Below are 23651 nucleotides of genomic sequence, written 5' to 3' on the forward strand. Positions count from 1 at the left end.
TATATATATCCAAAGTTCCAAGCTACGTGGACGATGATTTGTGCTCTCCAATAATAAAAATTCTGAATTTAATTTTATTGAAATAAATTATGAAAATGAAGTGGTGATTTTTTTTAATTATAATTATAATTTTCTCAGAAACAAAGAATTGAACTAAGCTTCCACCGTTGACTGTCATCATCTCGCTCGACTTCCTCATCTTCCATTACTATCTTTATGGTGCACACATCAACTCAGGTAGCCGAAATCAAGCTTAACAGCTAATCGATAAATCTTATACATTTTCTTGAGATGTTTAAACCCATTGATCCTATCGCGATTTGAGAATTTATTATTATGTTTTTGTTTTTTTTATTATCTAGTGGACCCGATTAGTGTTTATTTTTAATTTGCGTTTTGATATGCTTAAATAAATGATTGTTGGGTATTAGTGTGTGTGTGTAAATTTCCAGTTCATTTGGTGAAATTACTTGGGAGTTGCTTAGAATTTGCGGAAATGTTTGGAAATCATCTGTTGAATTTGTCATGTGTTCATTAATATTTTCGGCGCTTAGAGTGCACATATGTTTTCTTCTCTTGTAATTTAAGTTTTCTTTGTTTGTTATGTTCATTTGTTTTGTAAAATGGGTATTCAGTTGGTTCATCGGGGGATCAGAGGTTTTTTTAATTGTTATTTTTGAGAAAATGATCAATTATAGGGGTGGTTGATGATGCCGATAGCCCGGTCTGCCCTTGAATCCATTGCTTTTGTGTTAATGCATTTGTTTAAATATATTAGTGAAGCACGTTCAATGAAGTTTCCCAAGAATTGCAGCCATATTACACTTTTTCATGTTCTTTCCATTATTTTATTGAGAAGATTCTTTTTGTCAATTCTTGATGAATTTTCTGAAAAATACTCAGTTGGCTCATCGATGGATCATAAATTTTTGCTCCGTTAATTTTAAGAAAATTATAGATCATAGGGACGGATGATGGTGCTCGGTGGCTGGTCTGCCCCCAGGTCCATTGCTTTTGTGTGGATGCAGTTGTCTTTCCATCATTTTATTGAGAAAATTTCCTTGGAAATTCTTGATGAATTTTCTGAGAACAATTTGATGAGGGAGTTCATTATGTTATGGAAAGCATTATGACCGATCTGAATCTACGCTCCTTTTTTTTTCTTCCTATAAAATGCTGTTTTGAAATTTTTCAGGCTGTATGCTTTGCCTTTAATTTTTTTCTATTTTCAGATTCTAAATCTTGGCTTTGTGTTTCACCAAGACAGCCTTGGCTACTTTAATGAAAGAGTTAAGCCTATTGATGAATACAACACGTAAACTTTCAACAATAAATTTATGCTTATAAATTTTGGGTTTTGAGGAAGATTACTATTTATTCATTTCATTTGTGCTGTTGAGATTTGATGAGTTGTCCTACGTTTGGCTACTTGACTATCATTAAAGGTTTTTGTGTAGATCTTCTTGAGATTGTTACAGGGCTGAGGATCTGTAACTGTAAGTAGTAATTGGAGGATTTTCTTTTGAACTAAAACATAAGGAGCTTGAGGGACAAGGATTTGACGCTTTTATGTTTAAATAGGTGATTAAAAGTAGTTACATAAAATGAGTAATTCCATTTAATCTTCTTGTACTGCCATAGCATCTCAAAAATATCTAGCATAACACCAGCAACCATTTATTTTCTTTATCATTTTGAAATAACATAGCTTGGTGTAGAGGTTGATGGAATCAGTTAAAATTACGAAACATGTTATATGATAATAAGTTCCTGATTCCTTGATATGTTTCATGAGCAGAAAGTAGTATGTGAGAAAGTATGTATTCCAATCTTTTTGAACTAATCTTGTTATCGCAGCTTTGTCATTTCTTTTCTGTTCAAATTGATGGAAGGCAATGAAATAAATAGTATATTCGAATTGTAGAAATGTTCTGAGCTTGATACTCCATAAGCAATTGATGGACCCAATGTTTCCCTGCTTATGCAATTCTTATGCCTGAATCATTTTGATGCAGTATTATTAAATTTGCGTTGTGCCTCATAGTTTCTTTAATTTATTTCACTTTATCACTGCTTTGTTTCTCAGCAAGATTCACACTTTTGTGTTAGGCTTTTATACGCATATTACTTTTTCTTGTTTATTTTTTCATAATTTCTTATTGCACTATTTTGACAGGTTTCAGTATTCGAAATTCTTCCTGTGATATATCTGAATTAATTTTGCAAGCAACATTTGGTGCTTGATTACAAGCTTAGGTGAAAACTAATGGGAAGCATTGATGAAAGAAAGCTTAGATTTTGCATTGACAGAGGAGGCACGTTCACTGATGTCTATGCTGAAATTCCTGGTCTATCTGAGGGACGAGTCATGAAGCTGTTATCTGTGGATCCAGCTAACTATGATGATGCTCCGGTAGAAGGAATTAGGAGGATTCTTGAAGATTTTACTGGAGAAAAAATACCTCGAAGTGCTAAAGTCCCCACAGATAATATTGAATGGATAAGGATGGGAACCACTGTGGCAACAAATGCTTTATTAGAGAGGAAAGGGGAAAGAATTGCACTCTGTGTGACCCGGGGATTCAGGGATCTTCTGCAGATTGGCAACCAGGCCAGGCCAAGTATCTTCGATCTGACTGTATCAAAACCATCAAATCTATATGAAGAAGTTTTAGAAATTGATGAGAGAGTTGAGCTTGTTCTTGATGAGGAGAAAGTAAAATCAGATTCTTCTGGATCAATTGTTCAGGGTGTTTCTGGTGAGCTTGTCAGGGTTGTGAAGCCCCCTGATGAGGAAGTTGTCAAGCCTTTGCTTAAAGGTCTACTGAAAAGAGGTGTTAGCTGCTTAGCTGTGGTGTTGATGCATTCTTACACTTATCCACACCATGAAATATTGGTCGAAAAGTTGGCGATGAGTTTGGGGTTCAGGCATGTTTCACTGTCATCTACTTTGACTCCGATGGTTCGAGCAGTCCCTCGGGGTTTCACAGCATGTGTGGACGCATACCTGACTCCAGTTATTAAAGAATATTTGTCTGGGTTTATTTCAAAGTTTGATGAAGGTCGAGAAAAACTGAATGTCTTGTTCATGCAATCAGATGGTGGACTGGCCCCAGAAAGTAGATTTTCAGGTCACAAAGCCGTTTTATCTGGTCCTGCAGGTGGGGTTGTTGGATACTCACAAACCCTTTTCGAGATTGAAACAGATAAGCCCCTTATTGGTTTTGATATGGGTGGTACATCTACCGATGTGAGCCGGTATGCTGGAAGCTACGAACAAGTTATAGAAACCCAACTGGCAGGTGTAATAATTCAAGCACATCAGCTAGAGATAAACACCGTTGCTGCTGGCGGTGGATCGAAGTTAAAATTCCAATTTGGAGCTTTCAGGGTGGGACCAGAATCAGTAGGTGCCCATCCAGGCCCAGTTTGCTATCGTAAGGGAGGGGAACTGGCGGTCACTGATGCAAATCTTGTCCTGGGATATGTAATTCCTGATTACTTCCCATCAATATTTGGCCCGAATGAGGATCAACCACTGGACCTCAATGCAACTATATGTGAATTTGAGAAACTTGCAAAGCAAATTAATGTCTACAGAAAGAGCCAAGATCCTGGAGCGACAGATATGACAGTAGAAGAAATTGCCCAGGGATGTATAAATGTTTCCAATGAGACCATGTGTCGTCCTATTCGACAATTGACTGAAATGAAGGGCCATGAGACAAGGAACCATGCGCTTGCGTGCTTTGGAGGTGCTGGTCCTCAGCATGCCTGTGCTATTGCTAGATCATTGGGCATGAAAGAGGTACTAATTCACAGATTTTGCGGGATTTTAAGTGCATATGGTATGGGAATGGCAGATGTTGTGGAAGAAGCACAGGAGCCATATTCTGCTGTTTATGGTCCCGAGTCGGTGTTAGTGGTGTCTGACAGAGAAGCAACTCTGTTGAAGCATGTAAAAGAGAATCTGAAAATGCAAGGGTTTAGAGAGGAAAATATCACCACCGAAACATATTTAAATCTAAGATATGAGGGAACAGACACTGCTATTATGGTGAAAGGCCCGTTAAAGGAAGATGGCTCTAGAGGAGATTATGCCGTTGAATTTGTGAAGTTGTTTCAACAAGAATATGGATTTAAACTTGAAAACAGAAATATCCTGATACGTGATGTGAGAGTTCGTGGTATTGGAGTTACTAATATACTTAAACTCCAATCTCTAGAGCCTGCTTCTGGGGCCGCAAAAATAGAAAGTTACCACAAGGTTTACTTTGGTAAGGGTTGGCACAATACACCTCTATTCAGACTGGAAGACCTGGCATTTGGCCATGTTATTCCCGGTCCTGCAATAATTATGAACGGTAATAGCACTGTGATTGTTGAACCGGGTTGCAAAGCTGTTATCACTGAATACGGTAACATCAAGGTTCAAATTGAGTCGGTTTATAATGTTGTGGAAGTAGCGAAAGACGTAGCCGATGTTGTCCAACTCTCAATCTTCAATCATAGATTCATGGGAATAGCTGAACAAATGGGGCGCACCCTGCAGAGAACTTCGATATCAACTAATATTAAGGAAAGACTGGATTTTTCTTGTGCTCTATTTGGTCCTGATAGTGGACTAGTAGCAAATGCTCCTCATGTTCCTGTTCACTTAGGAGCTATGTCCAGCACAGTCAAGTGGCAGCTGAAGTACTGGGGCAACAATTTAAATGAAGGAGATGTTTTGGTTACCAATCACCCTTGTGCTGGTGGTAGCCATTTGCCAGATATAACGGTCGTTACACCTGTATTTGATAAGGGAAAGCTCGTATTTTTTGTTGCAAGTAGAGGGCACCATGCTGAAATTGGAGGGATTACACCAGGAAGCATGCCACCATTCTCGAAATCAATATGGGAAGAAGGAGCTGCGATAAAAGCATTCAAGCTTGTTGAAAAGGGACGCTTTCAAGAAGAAGGGATCAGTAAACTTCTCCTATCTCCATCTTCTGGTGAATCTGCTCATAATATCCCAGGAACACGAAGGCTTCAAGATAATCTATCAGATCTCCATGCGCAAGTAGCTGCGAATCAAAGAGGGATTTCTCTTATTAAGGAGCTTATCCAGCAATATGGTTTGGAAACTGTCCAGTCTTACATGAACCACGTGCAGGTTAATGCAGAAGGAGCGGTCAGAGAAATGCTCAAGTCTGTCGCGGCTAGAGTTTCCTCCAACTCGGCCAAGGTTCAAGATGGTGATTCAGTGGTCATTGAAGAAGAGGATTTAATGGACGATGGATCTGTCATACATTTGAAACTCACGATTGATCCCAAGAAAGGAGAAGCAATTTTTGATTTCTCTGGGACGAGCCCAGAAGTTTATGGAAACTGGAATGCTCCAGAGGCAGTAACAGCTGCAGCTGTCATTTACTGTCTACGCAGTTTGGTGGATGTCGACATCCCTCTTAATCAAGGGTGCTTAGCTCCTGTAAAGATATACATTCCTCCTGGTTCTTTTCTATCGCCAAGTGACAAGGCAGCAGTTGTCGGAGGTAACGTATTAACTTCTCAGAGGATAACTGATGTGATTCTTACTGCCTTTCAAGCTTGTGCTTGCTCTCAGGGTTGCATGAATAACTTAACCTTTGGGGACAATACTTTTGGCTACTACGAGACAATCGGTGGTGGATGCGGGGCTGGTCCAACCTGGGACGGTACTAGTGGAGTCCAGTGCCACATGACTAACACTCGTATGACTGATCCCGAGATTTTCGAGCAAAGATATCCAGTTCTGCTTCATACATTTGAGTTGAGAGAGGGTAGTGGTGGTACAGGATTTCATCGAGGAGGTGATGGAATTGTTCGGGAGATAGAATTCCGACGCCCCGTCGTCGTTAGCATTCTTTCAGAAAGGCGTGTACATGCCCCGAGGGGACTAAAAGGAGGGAAAGATGGAGCTCGTGGGGCAAATTATCTTATCACGAAAGACAAGCGGAAGGTTTTTCTTGGAGGGAAAAACACAGTTGAGGTCCAAGCTGGGGAAATTCTCCAGATTTTAACTCCTGGTGGTGGTGGTTGGGGCTCATTCTGAAGCAGTTTCTTAAAATCTTTTTGAAAGAAGTGGGAGAATACCAATAAGTGGGGATGGCAACCCTTTCCCCTGTCTGTTTCATGTAAGGATCGAACAATAAATTTACTTCTCTTTCCAATATGTTGTTTTTCCCTGCAAATAATGGTGAGTTTAGCATAGAAATCTTATTACTGAAGACTAATGAGTTTCCTACACACACACAGAAATATATATTATTTGGTTTGTTCACCATTTTATTCACATTAGTAATCAACACTGTTTCCCTCATCCATTTTCTTTCCTACCTGCATCATCAAGGAAAATTAGTTCTTTTCCTGTCTTTCCTTTTCTGTCCATGGCTGTGATATAATAGATTTCGAAAAATGCAAAAAAGTAAAAAAAATAAATAAATAAATGGAAACCTTTTGTTTGAGCTTGCATGGAACATTGTTTTGGTATCATAATTAAAGTTCTTATTTAGATTAAATTATAATGAGTCACAAAAAAATTATAATAAACGTTAAAAAATCTCAACTTTAGTAAAATGTCATGCATAATAAATGCATCTTTAAAATACAAAATGATTTAATAATTTAACATTTTCTAGATAAAATTTTGAACCAAACTATGTTTTTTTATGGCAAAAACTTGTGTGAAACGGTCTCACGGGTCGTATTTTGTGAGTCGGATCTCTTATTTTGGTCATCCATGAAAAAATATTACTTTTTATGCTAAGAGCATTACTTTTTATTGTGAATATCGGTAGGGTAGACACGTTATAAAGATTCGTAAGACCGTCTCACAAGATTCCTACTATTTTTTTATTACTCAACCAAACCAAACCATGAATTTTTATTCGGTTTGGTCTGATTTGGATGACTAATTTTAATATTTAGGTTTTATAATAAATTAATACACAAAATATTGTAATTTGAGTAAAGTAGCAATTGACATTTGATAGAGATTGAGAAAACATATTATTTGCTCATGGACTATAGTAATTATAAGTAATAACCATACATTAGATACTTATGGAGATTATATAATTTTGTAAATTTATTAAAATAAATTTAAACTTTTAGGATTGTAATTATGTTTATTTAAGCTAAATTTGTAATAAATAAATTATCAATCAAATTGGATTGTTACAAAGCTTGGCTAATGATAGAATACAAATTAAAAATCAAATAAAATATTCGAATGTCTAATAAAATTTATCATGTAATCAATCTTATATATTAATTTTATCACTTGGATCTGTTTGATTTGAATTATTTTATTTTTATCTAAATCTCGAATCATACTAATTTTTACGGTTTGATTAATTTTAAAATCAATTCAAACATTGATCGTCTGAAATTGATTCGGTTCCAAAGACCTAAAGTTGTGAATATTAAATTTATCTTAAAAATATAATTTTTTAAACTTTGTTTTTTAAAAAACACAAGGGCCTTCCAATTGTAAATGATCCACGTGCAACCGCCCGTTTCATTTCCGCCTAATTTTGTTATTCAACAATAATTAAATTAAAATCTTCTTACTGTTCACATAAAAAGATAATACGATAAATCAATTTTATGAGATAAATTTTTNAAAAAAAAAAAAAAAAAAAGGAAACCTTTTGTTTGAGCTTGCATGGAACATTGTTTTGGTATCATAATTAAAGTTCTTATTTAAATTAAATTATAATGAGTCACAAAAAAATTATAATAAACGTTTAAAAATCTCTACTTCAGTAAAATGTCATGGATAATAAATGCATCTTTAAAATACAAAATGAATTAATAATTTAACATTTTCTAGATAAAATTTTGAACCAAACAATGTTTTTTTATGGCAAAAATTTGTGTGAAACGGTCTCACGGGTCGTATTTTGTGAGTCAGATCTCTTATTTGGGTCATCCATGAAAAAATATTACTTTTTATGCTAAGAGCATTACTTTTTATTGTGAATATCGGTAGGGTAGACACGTTATAAAGATTCGTAAGACCGTCTCACAAGATTCCTACTATTTTTTTATTACTCAACCAAACCAAACCATGAATTTTTATTCGGTTTGGTCTGATTTGGATGACTAATTTTAATATTTAGGTTTTATAATAAATTAATACACAAAATATTGTAATTTGAGTAAAGTAGCAATTGACATTTGATAGAGATTGAGAAAACATATTATTTGCTCATGGACTATAGTAATTATAAGTAATAACCATACATTAGATACTTATGGAGATTATATAATTTTGTAAATTTATTAAAATAAATTTAAACTTTTAGGATTGTAATTATGTTTATTTAAGCTAAATTTGTAATAAATAAATTATCAATCAAATTGGATTGTTACAAAGCTTGGCTAATGATAGAATACAAATTAAAAATCAAATAAAATATTCGAATGTCTAATAAAATTTATCATGTAATCAATCTTATATATTAATTTTATCACTTGGATCTGTTTGATTTGAATTATTTTATTTTTATCTAAATCTCGAATCATACTAATTTTTACGGTTTGATTAATTTTAAAATCAATTCAAACATTGATCGTCTGAAATTGATTCGGTTCCAAAGACCTAAAGTTGTGAATATTAAATTTATCTTAAAAATATAATTTTTTAAACTTTGTTTTTTAAAAAACACAAGGGCCTTCCAATTGTAAATGATCCACGTGCAACCGCCCGTTTCATTTCCGCCTAATTTTGTTATTCAACAATAATTAAATTAAAATCTTCTTACTGTTCACATAAAAAGATAATACGATAAATCAATTTTATGAGATAAATTTTTATTTAAATTATTAATAAAAATATTATTTTTTATATCAAAAATATTATTTATCGTAAATATGAACATGATTGACCTATCTTACGAATAAAGATATTTGAGACTGTCTTATAATAGACATATTAATTTATTTAATGAACAAGTAAAGCCGACATTTATATTCTAGTGTCAAGATATCAAGTTTGAGACGAGAATTAAATTTTTTAATGTAAAAAAATTATATTTTGTACTAAATTACAAAAACATCTATATTTCCAAAAAAAGGAAGAAAAAAACGAAATCTATTTTATGCAGAATACAAGCACTCTCTCGTAGAGTCAGCCCAGACGAAACACCTAATCAGCCTAACTCGGGATTCCAGCCGCCATCTGTCCCCACGCGTCAGTCTGCATGAATTTATCAATATTCAAAAATCGTATATAAATCTTAAACATCAATAAATAAAACAAAGATCAAGAAATTTTACAGGAAAAAAAAATCTTGAAATCGGTTTCGCAGAATACAGTTGATTAAGCTGCTGTAGCCATGGAAGGAGTGAACATTCCGACTCATCCCGAAGTCCCCGGCGAGCCAACGCAGACTTCAACCGCCCTTCTTGAGAAGGCCACCGCCGCCATTCAAGGCTTTGGCCCTGTCAACAAGATCCACCAGCACCTCTGCGCGTAACTCCCTTTTACTTAAATCCTTGTAGTTAATCTCTTCTAAACTGGTGAATTTTACAGTAACCTGAATTTGATTCAGTGTGTAACATTTTCTTGGACCCTTTTAGAAAAATATTCATAAAGTTTGATCCGCTTGAGATAACATGAAAACAAATTGTACACGAAAGTATTCTATGTCAAGAATTTGATTCTGGCCATTTAACTCATAATCTTGAGTATTTAGATTTCATTTCTACGCGCACGACATGACTCGACAAGTGGAGGCGCACCATTTCTGTGGGCACCAGAACGAGGAATTCAGGCAGTGTTTGATATACGACGGGGAAGGCGACAATGCCCGTCTGATCGGGCTCGAGTACGTCGTGTCGAAGGATCTGTTCTCGACTTTACCCGAGGAAGAGAAGAGGCTTTGGCACTCCCACGAGTACGAGGTCAAGAGTGGCTTGCTTTTCTTGCCCACCGTCCCCGGGCCGGTACAGCGACAGGACCTCGAAAACGTGTGCAAGACTTATGGGAAGGTGATCCACTTTTGGCAGGTGGATAGAGGCGACGATCTGCCTCTTGGGATCCCACAAATTATGATGGCTCTCACTAGAGATGGCCAGCTTAATGACAACCTTGCCCAAGGTATTATATTGTTTCGATTTAGTACCGTCTGCATTTCATTTCGGTGTCCCATATTGGATGTTTGAAGGATATAGCCATGATATATCAGTTTAGAACAAGATTAGCTATCCGATTTCGATTGCAATTCGGTCAGTTCTTTCATGGAATCTTTATTAAGATTCAGTTCGAAGTGATATTAAAGAAATATCTCCCCATCAAATGAGAACAATTGTGTTTTTTTGGGGTACGATTAGGCCTTGGAAATAATTTATTAGGATACAAACGGTGAGCTTCCAATTCGTATTGGAACAACATTCTTAGGTGGAGACATACCCGATTGATGCTGTCTGTGAACTTGTAATTCTATACTCTAATTAGATGCACATTGTTTGTGTTGCAATTTGATTATTCTAAGAGGTTGATACATATGTCCGATGCCAGATGTCGAGAAGCGCTACAACGTTTCATTCGCAAAAGAGAGGGAGAATCGGGCGTACATGGAGGGCCCTGCTGGCGGGATAGATCCGATGGCGAATGGGGGTGGACAAGGGCTTCGGACGGTGCTCAAGCAGGTCGATTGCAATCCGGCTACTGGATCAACAGCTAGGATCTTCGTCTAATTTTACATAGCTGTGCTTGGTACTTCTGTGTCGAGTCCCTGTTGTTTTGTTCTTGGGCATGTATATAGGTTGCTCAACAGGGAAATTGATGAAAATGAAAATCAGCATATGAAGAAGTATGACTTGTAATTAACGTACGAGTGTATATGTTTGCATATGAAAAGAAACAAACTTCTGTAAATGCACTACATTTCCAGGGTGTATAATTCCAATACAAATAACAACAGAACTTTGCTAAACTCAATAGTTTCATAAGCATTACACATGAAATAAACCTTGCTGAAAACATATTACGCTTGGCGCACATCATAAGATTCGGATTCAAGAACCCATGCTAGTGCTAGTTGAGCGGCGGTGCATCCTTTTCTCTCTGCCATTTCGCAAATGCGGTTGTATATATGCTTGTTTTGCTCAAGATTTTGCTTCTTGAATCTTGGAAATCTCTGAATATTTGAAAATTTTATCAGTACAATGTGGAGAAATTGAAATACTATTCGCACTCTTTTTAATGTCGCACAAATTCCTCTTTATTAATAAATATTTTTTAGCCAGGGACAAGATTGACGTAATGCGAAGCGCTCTCCAACAATAACTTTCTAGAAGCCTTGTTGTAAGAAACTTTCTTAGTGAGGTTCATTGAACACTAGCTTAACCCGAAAGGTCAATAGTTTACATAAAGTAAGTGAAATGAAAGTATAATGACATTGGTATAATTTAGAAAAATATTTTTAGAAAGAGCTTAAATGAAGTGGTTATAATTGGATTTTGAAAAATATATATCTATATACAGAATCCGACGTTAATAGCAGGAAGTTGCTTATTTTACTAATAGCCACGGGCGGAGCTATGTGTTGTTCTGGGTGACTTGTTTTTTTCCGATATTTTTTATACATAAAATTTTGTCTTATTTTTTAGTAGTCCGGTGGCTCTATATGTCAATATTAGCTCAATCATAGTTTAGAAAATTATAGTCCGGATAGAAATGAAAACATGGCTCCGCCACTGCAGTAATAGCAGAGAAGGAAATGGGCAAGTTTTTTTTTTTGTAGTAATAGTGGGAGAGTCTCATGCAATCTTTGTCGATAGCAATAGTGGGCGAATCTATGTCCGCCGTCACGAAAATATGTATATATATAATTAAAATCATCTCAATATATAATCTTTGCCAGCACTTGACAATAAACAATTGACAAACCTTACGAAAATCACTCTCTGCCAAATCCTGAATGAAGCTAGGACCAGCCGCAAGAAAACCACGCCCAAGAGGACTGTAAGCCACAATCCCAATACCAAGCTCCCTAAAAACCAATTATCTAAATATATTAATAAATCTAAATGTGAACCACTCCAAATATTATAAATTAAATCAACTTATAATATGTAAATACATTATACATTATTATTATTATTATTATTATTATTATAGTGAAAACTATTTTTTTTAATAATGTTTTTCTCTCCCTATTTTTTGTTGTCAAAATTGTCTTACTCATCTTGTACTTGACAAATTTGCTCATTTTTCCTATTTTGTACCTGCAAGTGGGAACAATTTGTTCTTCTAAATCTCTAGACCACAAAGACCACTCTGTCTGAACAGCCGTCAAATGATGGACAGAATGAGCCCTTCTGATGGTTGAAGCCGATGCCTCCGATAGCCCAATGTGTTTAATTTTCCCCTCTTCGACAAGTTTCTTGAGTTCCCACATCTTAGGAAAAGCATGCACAAACAAATTTAGTGATGAGTAGTAGGATATTATGTAGAACTAGAAAAAATAAATAAAAAAAAGTCGAGTCGAGTTGAGTCGAGTCGAGTTTACGAGTGACGAACCGTGACTTCGATGGGCACTTGAATATCGATCCGATGAACATAATAGAGATCAATGCAATCGATATCAAGACGTCTCAAGCTCGCCTCACATGCTTCCCTTACATATCTGGGATGGCCTTGAATTTCCAATTTATCATCCTTCAAACGTACCCCAAATTTAGTAGCTACCTCTACTTTCTCTCTCATTCCTTTAAAAGCCTAAATAAATAAATTTTTAGAATAAAGTATATTTAATTTCAATGGTCACAAAATAAGAAAAAATATATAATTATGTAAATATAATCCACACATATATATAAGTGTATAAATTACACATGCCTCATTGAAAATCCAATTAAATACATTAATATCGAGTATGATATTGAGTATATTTGAAATTCATCATCGTTAGTACTAAATTAATAAAAATAAATAAGACAGACAAATATTTATTTACATCAAAATCTGTCTTTGTTCAAAATTATGAATTTCTTATAATAATAAAAAAAGATGTATGAATTATTTTTCTTTTAGAAATATTAAAAATTATAGAAAAAAATATAAAAATAAAAAAATACCAAATAATAGGGTCCTAACGGAACCCACCAAATTGTTAGCTTGGGCTCGGTTAGACGGTTACTGGTCACAAGGGCTTGATGGAGAATTCAATATCAGGTTCGAATAGAGGAGAAGAGAATTTTTATCCGATTAAATAAATGGGTAATCGGGTGTAAGGATAGAGGCGAGTCATACATAATCCTACTCATTCCCGACCCGAATATCTGATTAAATATATATATGATTTTTCGGTTATGAAGTTAATTCTCATTTATTTTTGTTTAATTGGATGAAATGAAAAAAATTATTAGTATAAAACTGATATTATTTTTGTTAGATAATGATGTTAGGATAATTAATATAAAGTTTAATTTGCTAATTTTTATTAAAAAAATCATCATTATTCTCAAGAATTTAGTAAATATTAATATCTTATTCAAAATAATTCAAATTTGAGAAAATGTAATTATAGATAGTAATTTGATATTTATGTAAGATATAGATATTCAATCCTTCAACGGATATAGGATGAGTACGAGGATGCATATGAATATAATAAAATAGATAAGTTGGTACAGTATATGGAATCTCACCCAAACCTGATTCATTGTCATCGATATTGGCCATAATATCAACACATTTATCGAGGAATGATAATTTTTAAAAAATTATATTTACTCTAATACTACAATATGAGGGTGGGTTTTTCCATACATAATTATTTAATTTTAATAATTGTTTTTTTAACATGATTTTATCAAATGTATTTTACTTTTGCAAAATTAAAAGCAAATTTTTTTAAAAAAATTTTTTTAAAAATCTGAAATAACAAAAAAAACAAACAAACAAACGTATCTCTTAAATTCATAAAATTCAATAATAGACAATGAAACCTCAAATAAACAAAAAAAACAAACCATAGGGAAAGGGCGGGCGGGCAGCTCACCTTGCCTAACAAAATCTCGTTGGTGTATGGCCCGTAGAAATCCGACGTGTCGAAAAAAGTGACACCGGAATCGATGGCGTGGTGGATGAGCTTGATCATTTCAGGCTCGGGCTTGGGTGGACCATATGTCGCAGACATGCCGACGCATCCCAACCCGATTTTCGATACCTCCAAGCCATTCGAGCCCAATTGGATCCTCGGCACGGGCATTGTCATCGTCATACGCAAAGCCATTTTCTTCTTACCACCTTTTGTTTTGAAACTAAATTCGTCTCCCTTCTCCGAGCTATATATAATGTCAAGAAGATTTGCACTTTTTTGTAAAAAAAAATATTTCAAAAGAACTTCAATAATTCAATTTTGAAGCAAATAGTATCTGGCGGCAGTGTGCAGAACGAATTTATTGAGGATATATTTGCATGCATTATATTATACCGACGTTTCTATGAATATGAAATGTCATAATAAAATATTAAAATAATATAATATGACATTATTGAGAAAGGAAATTATTTTTTTCAATTTTGTATGCTAGTGGCTTGGATTGTGTCAAATCGGTATTCAAGTCTCATAATAATTATTTATTATTATTTTTTGAGTTTTTCAAGTATAGCCAATTACAAATTTAGAAAATTGTTTAACTATGTAATAATATTATATTTCAAAAAATACTTTTTTTAAATAATAAATATAACCCAATAACTATTTTGTTAATAAAATATACCAACTCTGAATTTTTTAAGGATTTAAAACGAAACATGTAAATGTGCTTACTTTAGTTTTTGGTTCTCTAATAAAAATTTGGAATTATTTCACAAAGTTTAAAACTTTGGCAAAAAATTGTGTGAGACGGTCTCACGGGTCGTATTTTGTGATACGGGTCTTTATTTGGGTTATCTATGAAAAAGTATTACTTTTTATGCTAAAAATATTACTTTTTATTGTGAATATCGGTAGGTTTGACTCATCTCACAGATAAAAATTCGTAAGAACGTCGCAAAAGAGAATTACCAAAAAAAAAAAAATACAACTTCTGTTGGACTTCCAAAATTGATCAATAAAAACACAAAACCCAATCTCCATACTTTAAATTGGGTTCAGTCTATTATTATGTACGTGTTGACCAAATTTCAGTTCGATGTAGACGCCATGGTCCCGAATCAATTGGGACCGTTGAAGGCAAAGCCGACCTTGAGATAATCCCTAATTAAATCTATAATTTGATCGGTCAAAGTTCATTGATCTATCTACCAGCTAGTCCCTTCATTCCACTTATTTTCACGATTTTATGTTTAAGAATCTTAGAATTTTCTACATAATTCGATATTTTCACTACAAGAAAATACACATTCAACAACACATCAAATACAACGATTTTTGTTGAAACCGTTGTGATTATCTCAAGGTCGGCTTTGCCTTCAACGGTCCCAATTGATTCGGGTTAACAACGGTTTCAACAAAAACCGATGTCGTAGCCTAAAAAAACTCGTTCAAAGACAACGATTTTTTAAAAACCGTTGTTAGATATATCAAAGACAACGGTAAAATTAGCGACGATTTTTGTTATTTAGCGACGGTTGTAAAAAAATCGTCGCATTTTTAAATTAGCGACGGTAAAACCATCACTAAATATAGCGACGGTTTCGTAAAACAGTCGCTAATTTTAAATTAGCGACAACCGTCGCTACATTTAGCGACGGATTTAATAAACATCGTCGCAAATTTAAATTAGAGACGATATAAACTTTCACTAATTTAAAATTAGCGACATTTTAATAAAAGCCGTTGCTATTAGCGACGGTTTGTGCCAAAACCGTCGCTAATAGCGACAGTTAACACAAAAATCGTCGCAAATTGTTTACAAATATCCGCGTCCTTGTTCAGTTTTCTTCACACAATAAATTTTTCTTCCTTACACAAAATTTTTCTCTCTTCCACAAATTAATTTAGCTTAAATTCTAAGAGTTAAAGATTATAAATATTATTATTATGACAAAGATTGTAATTTTTTTTATTTTTCGTAAAACATTAGCGACGGAAATCATATGAAAACCGACACAATATTTAGTTTAACAACGATTTTTCAATGCTACGACAAAGGTTTTTCATCGTCGTCTTTAGACGTGTACGACAACGGTTTTTCACCGTTATCTTTGAGCGCACCTTTTAACCACATGACTTTTAACAACGGTTTTACAAGACCTACGATAACGGTTTTTCACCGTTGTCGTAGACCGTCGTCTTTTGACGTCTAAGACAACGGTTAAAAAAAACCGTTGTCTATGAGCGCACCCTTTAACCACAAGACCTTTAATAACAGTTTTATTTGAACTACGACAACGGTTTAAAACCGTTGCCTTTTGCCTTTTTTTTAGTGTTTATTAGTTTATAATTGAATAATATCTTATTTCGGGAAACAAAAATAAATAATAAGCGAACACAAAACCAAAAATGAGGTGCTTAACATATATTTCTGTTGGGATGTATGAATGTTAGCAATATTGATTTTAATGATATCAAATTTGTTAGTATTGGAAGATTTAAGAAAACGAAACTCAAATGTGGTCAAGTTGAAAAGTCGAATTATTTTGATAACATCTCATAACTCAGTGATCAAAATGATTAAAATCCCAAAAAAATGAATAAACAACTCAAAATCCTACAATTTATATGCAGATGAACTCGACTAATTCTTATGTTACCGGGACAAACAAGTGGTCGCAATATCAAGTTGGTATTTCGAGTTTAAATTCTAAAATAAGGTAAAAATTTGTTTGACACGATCTCACGGGTCGTATTTTGTGATACAGATCTCTTATCTGGATCATCAATGAAAAAATATTATTTTTGTGCTAAAAATATTTTTTTTATTGTGAATATCGATAGGATTGATCCGTCTTATCGATAAAAATTCGTGAGACTGTTTCACGACCTATCTAATCCTAAAATAATGTTATACTTGTGACACGTCATGTGATAAGATCAGTACGCAGTCCAAAGACTCCACAAACTTGAAGTTACATTGTCTCTGTCATGATACCCACGCATATGTATCCTTCCTCCACTTCGTCTTCCTCGCAAGGCTCAATGGGCCTCGCCTCCTCCGGCGGCGGCGGCGGAGGAGGAGGAGGACTCATGCGCTACGGTTCTGCACCCAGCTCCTTCCTGGCTTCCTCCGTGGATTCATCCGTCGCTGCAACAAGAGAATTCTCCTGCCACTCTCACCTCTCCGCCGCCGGGAGAAGCCAGACAGACAGTTTTATAGAGGAGCAGCCGCCCAGTAAAGCCAACAGTACGATTGGGTTACAGCGGGCGTACGGGTTTGGTGTCGTCGGAGTCGGCAGCTCCTGCGGAGATTCTCGTTCTCCTTCTCTGGTGCGGCATAGTAGCTCTCCGGCAGGGTTTCTCAACCAGATTGCGGCGACGGTGGGGGATTCCGGTATGTTGACTTCTTTTCTTGAGTTTTCATTGGTTGTTTCGTGGAAATTTTATAATGTCTGATTCTTTGGGCGGTCAACTTTGTACGTTGTGACTTGAAATGACGGTTTTAGCCTTGTATATTATATAATTAATATTTGCTAAAAATAATTGGTTTTTAGAAGAATTATTTAACTGATTGCAAGTAGTCTTTATTGTTTAATTCAATTTCCTTTTTTTTAAAAAAAGTAAAATTTATTATCAAACTCATCTTTAGTACAAGAACCATGCAATGAGATTGATTTTATATTTTTATTAAAACAAATTAAATCCAAAAAATTGTGAAAATAAATTTGTTGCACCAAACTTTTGAAATTTCTTTTAAAAATATAACATGCATTTATTGAATATTACTAAAACTATGATGACTCTTAATTATGATTGCAAAATTTTTATTATAACTATATTTTATTAAAAAAAATTGAAAATTTTAAATTCGGAGTAGAAATGTAAGTTCCATTTGATATAATATTAAATTACAAAAATACCCTCAATCTATCCTTTTAAAGCTTCTTTGTATTTTTGCGGTGAATATACAAGTCCCCACCAAGCAAGTTGATCGTTTAAATAATAAATAATAAATAAATAATTTGGGTCCCATTAATGTATTATTATTATTTTTTAATTTTGAAGTAAGATTCAATGAATATTTGTGAAGGTGCGTGCTGTCCACTCCACCCACTCGAATTCCCAAATTTATAGCAAATTAAACATGTGGGTACGTGGGATGTGACTTGCAAGTGGCGTAAAATTAATATTAATATATTTAAAACANCAGCTGTAAAATTTCATATTACTATAATTACATTATAATTTAGTAAAAAATCTTGTAAATTTGTTCGTTATATAGTTTTGATATACTGCATACATATCGTTCATACTTATGTGAGCATCAATTAAGTTTCTCGCCTATTGGATGTACATTTTTGATATATTCCATTACATTCAGTTGATGAATGTCACTTAATCGGTATTCACATCAGTTTATATAATATAATAAATATACGTCATCGATGATCACTTTCAAGAAATCCCATTATTTATTTATTTATTATTTATTTATTTTATATGTGTAAATAATATAGGAGGATTCTCAGTTACAAGAGGGATGGGAAACTACAATAACTCAGACAATCTATCAAGATTGAATTCTCAGCTCAGCTTCACTAGACAAGACAGCACTCTTTCTTATATCTCCGAAGAAAACAAGAGCACTGTTGGTGATGAAATGAGAACACAAAACGGGAAAAGAAATACCACTCATTCGTATGGAAGTGTCGTTGGGTACGGGATGGGGACGTCGACATGGGATGAAACGAACTCGGTCATGTTCACCGTGGCACCGAACAAACGAAATAAGATCGTCGGCGGGGGTGACCTTCTCTGCGGGCTAGATAGCATGGAAAATCAGGTATATATATAGTTATAATATACGATAGCTCGGTCGAGGGCGACCTGTTTTCGATGTGTAATATGTTGCATGTGAATTCAGTTTCAGTTTAGCATGGGACAAGGAGGAGTGGAGATGACACAAATGGAGAAGCTAATACACAATATCCCACAGGATTCGGTTTCGTGCAAGATCCGTGCGAAACGCGGCTGCGCTACTCATCCTCGCAGCATTGCGGAGAGGGTATTGTTTTGTCCTTTCTATTTTCGACCTATTTGTTCATGCCACAATGAGGAGTTAACTTGAGTTCCGGTTTTTTCACCGCTCGAGTGGCTTAAGAACCCTCTCGAGTCGAGTTCGAGTTCGAGCAATTAGTTGTCTAAAACTTGAGTACCCGAGCTGCGGGTTTTCATCTTTTTTTCAATTTTAATTTTTAAAAATATTTATTAAATTTTTATTTCACCCTTAATTTTATTGTAAATTATACTTTTAGCCTTCAATTTATTGAAATTAAGGAATTTTTGTAAAATATTTACTTTTCTCAAATTTAAGCTCCAGATGCAACTATTTGCTCTTGCTCGTGTTCGCGCTGGCGCTCGAGTACTATTTTTTTATCGAGTCAAGCTTGAGTATGTAGGAAATCAACTAGGCTCGATTGCGCCCCTAGTGTGACTTTATATCATTCGTTTTGCAGTATATACTTCTCTTGCTGTGATTTTAATCAAATTCTGTCTTATATATATCTATATAGGAGAGGAGGACGAAAATCAGTGGAAAGTTAAAAAAGTTGCAAATTCTTGTTCCAAACATGGATAAGGTACTACATACATTTATTTTTTGAAAATGAAATATAATAATATAATTACAGCTTTATTTAATTAATTTGGATGTTCGAAAAATGTGAATATTGCAGCAAACCAGCTATTCTGACATGCTAGATTTGGCTGTGCAACATATAAAGAGCCTACAAAATCAAGTTCAGGTCAGTTTATATATACATTCCCATGTTTATTTTACAGTTATCACGGTTGTTAACATTAATAATCATAAGACTAAATTGTTGCGAATAAAAAATAGCTTACTTGAATGTTTAGTATGAGGTCAGGTCGAGTCGAGCTCAAATGCACTCTACTTCATTTCTGTTAAGATTGGAACTTGAGCCTAACTCAACCCCAAAAGCTAGTTCAAAGAGGAAGGTTTGTCTAAGTATAGATATACAACTTTCAGGGATTTTATCCAATCGATGTGGGACAACTAACACACCCACTCACGTCCAGGAATAAACATCTAGAGCGTGAAGTTTACAAATGACTCAACTATGAGTAGAACGGGTGGCCCAACAATGGGCAGTCCAACACATAACGATGGAACATGAACTCTGATATCATGTTAAGATTTGGACTTGGACATAGCTCAACCTCAAATTCTAGCTCAAGAGAGGAGGATTGTCCAAGTCAATATATGCGCAACCCCCAGAGATTTTATCCAACCGACATAGGACAACTGATAAATTCTAACCGACAAAGAAAAAGTGTTCGAGCTCGATCAACTAGGGCTTTCAAACTCAACTCGATATAATTTTTGAGTTACCCTTGTGTTTTCACAATATCAAATACATAAAAAAAAATAAATGTGATAATAAAGACCGATATCATTGCAACGCCTAAATATATGTTGATTTTTTTTATTAAAAAAAATGCATACAAACTATATATGACTATAAAATGATCACTAAATTACAAATCTGCATGAATGCATTTTAATTTATATTTTTTCACAAATTTTCTTTGATATTAGAATATTTATGTTTTCTTTTTCAGAAGCTTCATCAAGAACTTGAAGATTGCACATGTGGATGCAAGACTAAAGATTTATAGCAGGAAATTGGAAGAGTTCAAAGGTGTCAAAGTCCATTAGAAGTAGCACTCAACTAATTTGTAGACTTCAGCTTTGTATTATTTTTATATGTATAAAAATCTGCAATTTTTTTAAAATTTATGTGGATATTATTAATGTTTAATTCGGCGCTTCAATTGGGAAAAAGGGTATACATCGTTCTATTAATATATATTTTTCTAAATTTTTAAATAAATAAACTAGATTTGCCAAAGTAATGCATGAAAGGTCATCTTTTAACTGATTACACTGTTTTAGTGTAACTTTAAATTTAAAATTTTGTAATTTTGCAGGACATAAGAAAATCTTAAGCTTAATTAATTATTATAAAATTCGCAGGACAGATCAGCACATTTACTATATATACACACTGATGCACGTTAAAAAATCTAATATAAGGTAAAAACTATAGCCATCCATTTGGGTTGCGTCGATTTGATTTGGGCTTTTTGGATCGGCCCGTCCCATCGCATAATTTAAGTAGGTTGGGTTGACTTTTTTCAACCCATTTAAAAACGGACCTAAATGAGCTAAATCACGCAGGTCACGGGTGTACGCGGGTTAGCCTGATGCGGGCTTAGGTTGGCCAGCTGACGTGGAAGAAAATATTTTTTTTACATAATGAATTTATGGTTATATATATATATATATATTTTTTTATCAATCACTATATATAAAATGTAGATATGTGAAATTAATAATTAAAAATTTTATTGATGTTTTTTTTATAAATATTTATTTATGAAATGAAAATTTTAATTAATTACAATGATTTTTAATTAGCTTGGGTGGATTGGGTTGGCTTGGCTTGGAAATTTTCAGCCCGCTCCGCCAAATTGTGGGTTTTTGGTTGGGCGGCTCGACCTACCATGAGCTGGCCGACAGATAGTATGATATAAACTACTTTATTGTCTTTTAGTTTTATTTTATTTTTGAAGTGAATTTGACAAAGAGTACGATAGTGGATTTGAATTAACGTTTTTTAGGCTCTTGTTCTTTCGAGATTATTCTCAAAAAGAAAAATAAAAAATAAATAGTTATGAAAGCTGTAATTATAATCAAGATTTCATACATGTTTGATGGAATGGTGATTCAAGTTTTTCACCCTAAGGAATAAGACTGATATGGAAGCATTGGTTTATACATTTGTTTTAATATCGACTCTAGAGATAAATATTTTTTTTTGCTATCTGATACCCCAGGGATGAGCCCATCAAGATCCGGCCAATATTTAGGGCCCACAGGTGAAGGGCCCATGAGAAGCCCAGGTATTCTCCTATAAATACCAGGTTTGAGCGTACGGTTAATTCATTCACTATATTGTTTTCAGTAGCGCCCTTAGCTGCTCCCCCCATATATTCTCAGTCTCTGACTTGAGCGTCGGAGGGGCTACGCCAGGACACCCTCCTGGCCCCCTTCTAACGGTCTTATTCTTGATTTCAGGCTCAGGGTGATCTTAAAGCTCACGTCTGAACTAGTGACGCTCGTTGGGATCGGACCCGAAATTTCCCGTGAGTATCACTATCTTTGTTTGATGGCAAAAACTTGTGTGAGACGGTTTCACGGGTCGTATTTTGTTAAACGAATCTCTTATTTGGATCATCCATGAAAAAAATATTACTTTTTATTCTAAGTATTACTTTTTATGCTAAGAGTATTACTTTTTATTGTGAACCATGAAAAAATATTACTTTTTATGTTAAGAGTATTACTTTTTATTGTGAATATCGGTAGAGTTGATCTGTCTCACAGATAAAGATTCGTGAGACCGTCTCACAAGAGACCTACTCTTGTTTGATAGTTCTAGAGAAAACACATAATAATAATCAAAGTAAAATAATATGAAAATACAATTTTATTTAATTAATGGTTGGATGTTGAAATCTGCAAGAATAAAGATTTGTAGTAGGAAACTAAAAAGTGCAAAAATGAGAGTCGAATTTTTTAGACTTCAGCTTTTTATTATTTTATTTTATGAATAAAAAAAGGAAGCCTTTTTTTTAAAAAAAAAAAATTTATGTAGACATTATTGATGTTTTTTTAACCTTGAGAATCCGCAACCGCTATTTTTTTATATGCGCTAAGTAAATCCAAAAAATCAACACAATAGCTGCAAACCACGATTACTAGGTAAATCACACCAAACAAACCATATGTAGTAGACTCAAACTGAAAAGATAGAGACATGAAGGAATTGAATATATGATGTCTTGATAGGTTTCTGTCATACATATATATATATGATATGTATATATATGTGTGTAATTAACGATGTTTTCATATATACATATATATATATATATATATATATATAGACACACACACACACACACATATACATATATATATATAACATCATTAATTACACACACACACACACACACATATACATATATATATATATATATATATGTGTGTGTGTGTGTGTGTGTGTGTAATTAATGATGTTTTCATTTAGCTTAATCCACCAATCACGTGGTTGAAGAGCTATTTTCGATATATAGTGACAGTTGACATCAATTTTATCATGTGTCGGTTCATGTCCACAAAAGTGTAACTCTTGCACATATAATTTATTAATGTGTTATAACTCGTATTTCTTTAATTTAGAGGTCATGTTTTAAGATTAAGTAGAGACGTATTTTATCGCAATGGATCCATCTAAAACTTGTCTGAATCCGGTCTGATTTGATCTGGAACATGTTCGAGATTGAATTGAATACATCGTTAATGTTGAGTCGGATTAAGTTATTCGAAATCTGATCGTCATGAATGTGATTCAATAATATATTTATTTTTAATTTTGTTCTGTAAATAACTTCTTTCTATACATTGTGGTTGGAATTTTTTTT

The 23651-nt window shown here is 34.1% G+C and overlaps 4 protein-coding genes across 5 annotated transcripts; 3 read left to right on the forward strand and 1 right to left on the reverse strand.

Moving 5' to 3' along the window:
* The first annotated feature begins 117 nt into the window (after positions 1–117).
* LOC140964261 (5-oxoprolinase 1) lies at positions 118–6299 on the forward strand. 2 transcript variants are annotated; one of them, XM_073423900.1, is made up of 3 exons: positions 137–237; positions 1458–1581; positions 2177–6299. In XM_073423900.1, the coding sequence occupies exon 3, from the start codon at positions 2267–2269 to the stop codon at positions 6071–6073; it is 3807 nt and encodes a 1268-aa protein (XP_073280001.1). In that variant the 5' UTR covers positions 137–237; positions 1458–1581; positions 2177–2266; the 3' UTR covers positions 6074–6299. The 2 variants fall into 2 exon arrangements, with proteins under 2 accessions (XP_073279994.1, XP_073280001.1); XM_073423893.1 differs by lacking the exon at positions 1458–1581 and having other exon boundaries at positions 118–237.
* A 2899-nt stretch (positions 6300–9198) lies between these two features.
* Positions 9199–10906, forward strand: LOC140964275 (oil body-associated protein 1A-like). Its single transcript, XM_073423912.1, has 3 exons — positions 9199–9499; positions 9723–10126; positions 10547–10906. The coding sequence occupies exons 1-3, from the start codon at positions 9363–9365 to the stop codon at positions 10723–10725; spliced, it is 720 nt and encodes a 239-aa protein (XP_073280013.1). The 5' UTR covers positions 9199–9362; the 3' UTR covers positions 10726–10906.
* Positions 10907–11015: 109 nt separating this feature from the next.
* Positions 11016–14320, reverse strand: LOC140971890 (auxin-induced protein PCNT115-like). Its single transcript, XM_073434420.1, has 5 exons — positions 14037–14320; positions 12554–12751; positions 12259–12431; positions 11921–12023; positions 11016–11168 (listed from the first exon to the last, which is right to left on the reverse strand). The coding sequence occupies exons 1-5, from the start codon at positions 14268–14270 to the stop codon at positions 11016–11018; spliced, it is 861 nt and encodes a 286-aa protein (XP_073290521.1). The 5' UTR covers positions 14271–14320.
* A 2703-nt stretch (positions 14321–17023) lies between these two features.
* Positions 17024–20983, forward strand: LOC140964284 (transcription factor bHLH128-like). The gene is made up of 6 exons (XM_073423925.1): positions 17024–17475; positions 18599–18924; positions 19006–19146; positions 19655–19720; positions 19817–19885; positions 20724–20983. The coding sequence occupies exons 1-6, from the start codon at positions 17070–17072 to the stop codon at positions 20778–20780; spliced, it is 1065 nt and encodes a 354-aa protein (XP_073280026.1). The 5' UTR covers positions 17024–17069; the 3' UTR covers positions 20781–20983.
* Positions 20984–23651: the final 2668 nt, after the last annotated feature.

This window comes from Primulina huaijiensis, chromosome 2 (assembly GCF_012295235.1).
Source record: "Primulina huaijiensis isolate GDHJ02 chromosome 2, ASM1229523v2, whole genome shotgun sequence".
NCBI classification, from domain to species: Eukaryota; Viridiplantae; Streptophyta; class Magnoliopsida; order Lamiales; family Gesneriaceae; genus Primulina; species Primulina huaijiensis.